General features: G+C 40.7%; 1 protein-coding gene across 1 annotated transcript; it reads left to right on the top strand.

Annotated features, from left to right (window-relative positions):
• Window positions 1-304: 304 nt before the first annotated feature.
• On the top strand, window positions 305-5131 carry LOC119658223. Its single transcript, XM_038065489.1, has 6 exons — window positions 305-478; window positions 717-745; window positions 4104-4283; window positions 4339-4539; window positions 4633-4784; window positions 4877-5131. The coding sequence occupies exons 1-6, from the start codon at window positions 305-307 to the stop codon at window positions 4960-4962; spliced, it is 822 nt and encodes a 273-aa protein (XP_037921417.1). The 3' UTR covers window positions 4963-5131.
• The last annotated feature ends 804 nt before the right edge of the window (window positions 5132-5935 follow it).

Raw genomic sequence — 5935 nt, 5'->3', positions numbered from 1 at the left:
GAAATTGCGTGAAAAGAGAAGATAATGCACATCAGAGATCCAGCGAGAATGGGACGGAATCCGCTCCTTTTCTTTTTGGCGCTGCAGCTGACACTGGCCCTGGAATGTTTTTTCACTGCGATGAGACGATGGTCAGCGTTGGATGGTGGAAAGCTGCTTCTTCCTTTCCCGGATTTGCAGCACTGATTTTCATTACCAAACGTGCAAAAAAAAAGCTAATAGATTTTTAAAAAAAACTCGCTCAAGACACTCAAATAATTCATGTAGAACAAAGCTAAAATAGCGGACAAAGGCGAACCCCTCGATGGTTAAATTCCGATTACCTTCCTCAAGTATCGTCGACGGTCCAGCACATGAGCCGTCAATCGGTCAACCGGTCTCGATCCAGCTTAACCTGGGCTTGAACTCTGAAGTTCTTTCCGCCTCAGTGACGACAACGAGATCCACCCAACAACACGGTGATCGTTTCGCTATGCCGGTATGTTGCGCTGCGAAAACAACAACAACGTTTCAACATTAGGTAGGTATAAACAAACGTGGTATGCACATTTTGACGTTGTTCGCTTGCATAGTGCAAATGGGCAAATTAAAATAAAATTTGGAATTGTGCAATGTAAGTAAATTCTTGGGGTTAGGGGAAAAGGGCCAGTAGTTAATCATTTTAGAAAATAAATAAAACTACTTAATTTAAAAATTACAAAAATTATATGTTTAAGTTGAAATTGGAATGTAGGGGTGGGAATGGGTAAGTGTGTGTGTGTTAGGACGGGAGAAAACGAAGGAATATTGCATACTATTGAATGCATTCCCCCGTCAGATTCTCCCTGAACAAGGCGTGTCAATGTCGCAAGGCTGCGGCCCCTACAAAACGCACAAAACCCTTCATACCTGAACTTCCGGTTTCCAGCTTGTTCATTTTTTGTAATCATAATTTTTTTATTTTAAAAGCTCAATAAAGAAAAATGTAAAATTTTAAATCAACAGAATTCAGTGTTTTTTTTATAAAAGTTTTAAAACGATACCCTGTTTTATGCGTTTAACTCTAGAATAGACCTTAATAGCTTGTTTAGTGGAGAAAAGTCATGATCAAAATTGTAATTAATGTGACGATATTCAAATAAACTTCTCTGTGTTCTCTTGATGGGTAGGGCTGACAACCCTACACGAAAAACAACTGGTTACGAAGCCACAACAGGAGCCTCGGACTGGACGGAGAATACAACCACGAACCCGACAACGACAAAGGAATAACGATTCGCGCATTTTCTCATGGAACGTGCGCTCCCTGTGCAGAGATGAAGCTGCTGAGCTAGCCGATACCATATCCCAATATAGGGCTGATGTAACAGCGCTACAGAAGATGCGTTGGACAGGGAGCGCCCCTACAGAGAAGACTGCAGAGTCGGAGAAGGATACTTTCTACGAGGCAATAGAACGAACCCTCGAAGCCTGTCCCAGATATGATATCAAAATCATACTTGGGGATTTTAACAGCCAAGTAGGGAAGGAGACTGTATTCAAGCGATACGTTGGCTCCCATAGCTTACACCAAAATACAAATGATAACAAACTGCGGATTATTCAATTAGCAGTGTCACACGAAATGGTTGTTGGAAGTACCTGGTTTGCGCGGAAAGTGGTCCACAAACAACATGGGCCACCTCCCAGCCTTGATAAATGTCAGAACTCGGATCACCATCTCATTGGCATGGAGCTCCGAGCTCGAAAAACAACCCCACCTAAAATCCCCTCTCACAATCAAGTGAAAGTTATCACCGAAGTCATCCACAACACAGCCCTCCGCGACACCTATAATAGGGAAATGGAAGCCGCAATAACCGCCGTCAACAGGGGAACAGGAGATGAAGCATTAACAAACGATCTTCACAACCACCTGAAGAACGTTATCATCGATACAGCCACAAACATACTTGGCCCCGGCCGCAAAAGGAGTCGGAACGGCTGGTTTGACGATGAATGTAAGCTAGCCACGGAACGGAAGAATGCCGCATACCGAGTAATGTTGCATTCTCAAAGAACGCGGACACGCGCAGAGATTTATCACGAACTCCGTCGAGCGGAGAAGCGACTTCACTGACGGAAAAAGGATGCCTGGGAGAACCAACAAGTCTGTGAACTCGAAAAGTACAGGGAGTAACCGCACCTGGCGCGGAAATTTTACCAACAAGTCAGCAGGATGAAGCCTTATACACCTCGATGATCACCCTGCTGAGACAAAGAGGGAAATTTGATTTCCGACAGAATGGGCATATTGGAGCGATGGGTGGAGGACTTTGATGAGCTACGGAACAACCAAAACATCGTCGAGTTGGAGATCCCACCAACTCAAGACGACGGACACCACCAAATATTGGTGGCTTAAAAATCATAAGTCGCGAGGAGCCGATAGAATTACAGCCGAATTAGTTAAATATGGAGGCGACCAGTTACACCAAGTGTTTCATCAATTTGTGCTCAAGGTATGGGACAGCGAATCAATGCCTGACGATTGGCAACGAGGCATTATCTGCTATACATAAAAAGGGAGATATCATACAGTGCAGCAATTATAGAGGTATCACGTTGCTGAGTACCCTCTATAAGATATTCTCCACTATCTCGCTAGGCCGGATACCGCCATACGCCCATACCAAAGAGGCTTCTCTCCAGGAAAATCAGCAACAGATCAGATTTTCTCTCTGCGGCAAGCGATGGAAAAACTGTTGGAATATGGACACCAGTTGCACCATCTTTTCATCGACTTTAAAGCCGCCTATGATAGCATAGCCAGGGTAAAACTGTACACGGCCATGAGATAATTCGGTATCCCGACGAAACTGATAAGGCTGACTAGGCTGACCCTGACCAATGTGCGAGGCCAGATAAAAGCAGCAGGATTACCCTCAAGACCATTTGACATCGACAACAGTCTAAGACAAGGGGATGCCTATAATGCGTCCTTCTTAACCTGGCCCTCTAGAAAGTGATCCGTGATGCTGAGGTAAATGCAAGTGGTACCATCCTCTTCAAGTCCACCCAACTACTGGCCTGTGCTGACGATATCGACATCATGGGAAGAACCACCCGAGACGTACAAACTGCCTTCATTCAGATCGAGCAGGCGGTGCGAGATCTTGGGCTGCACATCAATGAAGGCAAGACAAAATATATGGTGGCAACGTCAGCACCGAAGACGAATAAACCAACAACATCAAACCGCACTGGTCAAACGGGAAGAATAAAGATAGGAGAATACAACTTTCAGACCGTTGATAATTTCTCCTATCTAGGGTCGAAAATCACAACCGATAACAGCTACGATGATGAAATTCGCGCACGGTTGTTGTCAGCCAACAGAACCTATTTCAGCTTAAAAAAAACTTCCGCTCGAAACGTCTCACCATAGGGTCAAAGCTCTTACTGTACCTACAATGATCTGGCCAGCCTTCATGTATTCCTCGGAAACTTGGGTTCTTATCAAGGAGAATTACGAACTCTTGGCCGCGTTCTAGAGAAGAATTTTTGGCCCCCCTACATGAGGATGAGCGATTCCGTAGCCTACATAACGACAAAATCTATGGGCGATACCATGACCATCTGGTTGTGGATAAAATCCTGCTCAATAGGTTACGGTGGGCGGGTCACTTAATCCCTATGAATGAGGACGACCATCCATAGGGATTAAGTGTAGAATAAGAAGACGAGGCAGACCCTGCCTAAGATGGAGCGATAGCGTAGGTCAGGACGCCAGACAGCTTTTAGGGATATCGAATTGGTGGACCTTGGCGCAAAACCGGGATGTATGGAGTTCCTTTTTAAGGCAGGCCTAGACCGGATAAACGATTGTTGCGCCGTTGATGATGATGATGTTTTCTTGATATTGCCAAGGGAAAGCTGTATGCTTGTAGAATTAAAATAAAAGTAAATATAAACATAATATTTTACACAGTTATTTGTAAACGTATTGTCTATCACAAAAATCCCCAAAAAATAAAATAAAGCCACTTTTTGCATAAAAAAACTGAAAAACATTTCTTTCTTTATTTTTCAAGTGTGTATTTATGTTACTCAAGAAGAATCACATTAATATCGTAATTGCTAAGAAATGTAATTATATTTTGTTTTATCTTATTTTACAGATTTGAAAATTATTTTGTACTTATGAACATTACTCTTGGTGTTTTTCACATATTAACTGAGCTACTCATCTTGTGCTCACTGCAAGTATCACTGAAAAGTGACGTAATCTTCACCATTTTACTATGGCTACGAATTTTGTCATGGTATTTCATTTAATATGAATTAATACACCCCACTTTATATATGACCAATTTTTAGGTGCAACATGTACGTGAATATTTTACCATTCAAATATTTGGTTCCAACTTTGTTTGCGAAAAATTTTAAATTGTACTTGAATATATTTATCTGGTTCTGGTATGGAGTTTCAATTTGGAATTCTCCAGTATTGCAATACTTATATCATCAAATTTATCATACATCATCGGCTGATTGCATCGGAGAAGGTTTAGCTGTAAGGTAAGTACTTATAATTCAGATAAATAACTACGAGATTTCATTGATCCAAGGATAAAATTTTGAAGAGTTCAACAAAATTGGCGTCACTTTCAGATGTATTCTACTTAAAGATGGACAAGATCATAAACATTTTAAGACTTTACGCAAAGCATATCTTGAGGTGAAACTAGCAAATGGAAAATTTAGCAACAATTTGGATTCATCTAAAGACAATGCTTCAGTGACAGCTTTTCAAGCAATCAAGTGTAAGTTTCCAGCGTTCTTCACAGCGCTAATTGTGCTTCGCTTTACGGTCCCTACTTTTACTTACCCACAATAAAATATTTTTTTAATACAGGTGTGATGACACTTAAACGCAAACTCCGACGTATTCGTCAAGCTAAAGATTTACCCACTGAGGAAGAAAGTGCTAGTATTTCCTAGAGTTTGAGATATTATTAAAACTTTCTTAACGCATCAAATGACATATACAAATATATATCAATTTATTCTTGTTAACACCAATGATCATGACCTCACTAAGTCTTTATTTTTTTCTTCCTTGATGAGAATAAAGGAGCCTTCATTCCCGTTCTGTATTTGCATTTTTATATATCCACATTTTTATTCTTATTTTAGAATAGGGCCTAAGATTATACCAATTAATAATCAATACACTCACATCCATATTATATTGTTCGCATGCGCGACTATAGGCAAGAAAGCATGATTAACTCATAAAATCGATAGATTATGCTCCAGAAGTTCATTGAAGTAATACAAAGCCAATGAAAACTATATTCGAAACAACAAAATCAACGCACAATTTCCCAATGAATTATGATACGATAGGAATCTTTCGAATTCCATCCCAATATCCACACTAAGGTCAAGCACTTGCACTACGGAAAATTTTGAAGCTCAGAAGGACCTGCTGGAAACTCGTTGAAAGCACGTTGTTGAAATCTGATTGCCCACTCCCGCTTAATTACATTTCGGCCTAAATATCTGAACCTGTACAAAAAGCATCTAGCAAAGTAAAAACAAGTCTAAATACCAAAAGCTGGGCGCTTCAGGTATAAAGTTTTTGTCTTCACCTTATGTGAGGAACTTTCTATACACGTTTTCTCCCTAAATTTTCAGATGTATGTACATATTAAATATTAAGCTCACCTAAAATACTATCTACACCAAAGGTGGCATAACTCCAAAAAGCTAGTTCTTCAGAAATCGGTTTCTTGCGATTTACTGCTAAAGATGTGGATTTTCTCTTCGTTCTTCATTTGAGCAGATATCGTAGATGCATTGCTGCGATTTTTTTCAGATTCGTTAGATGGATAGGTGCTGCTGCTTCCTTTGCATGCAGCAAGTGGCGCCATTTTGTGTTAAGTTTAAGGGGGGTTTCCCGTACATGTGA

The sequence above is a fragment of the Hermetia illucens genome, chromosome 5, assembly GCF_905115235.1.
Source record: "Hermetia illucens chromosome 5, iHerIll2.2.curated.20191125, whole genome shotgun sequence".
Taxonomy (NCBI): Eukaryota; Metazoa; Arthropoda; class Insecta; order Diptera; family Stratiomyidae; genus Hermetia; species Hermetia illucens.
Note: the sequence above shows the minus strand (reverse complement) of the source record. Positions and strands in the feature narration are given on the sequence as shown.

What these genes read in the sequence shown, in the direction of transcription:
- LOC119658223 (XM_038065489.1), top strand. Translation starts at nt 305, where the DNA reads ATGGTTAAATTCCGATTACCTTCCTCAAGTATCGTCGACGGTCCAGCA. An exon ending in GAATGTAGGGGTGGGAATGG is followed by an intron (nt 746 to 4,103) that starts GTAAGTGTGTGT and finishes GTAATTGCTAAG; the next exon opens with AAATGTAATTATATTTTGTT. An exon ending in TGGCTACGAATTTTGTCATG is followed by an intron (nt 4,284 to 4,338) that starts GTATTTCATTTA and finishes ACCAATTTTTAG; the next exon opens with GTGCAACATGTACGTGAATA.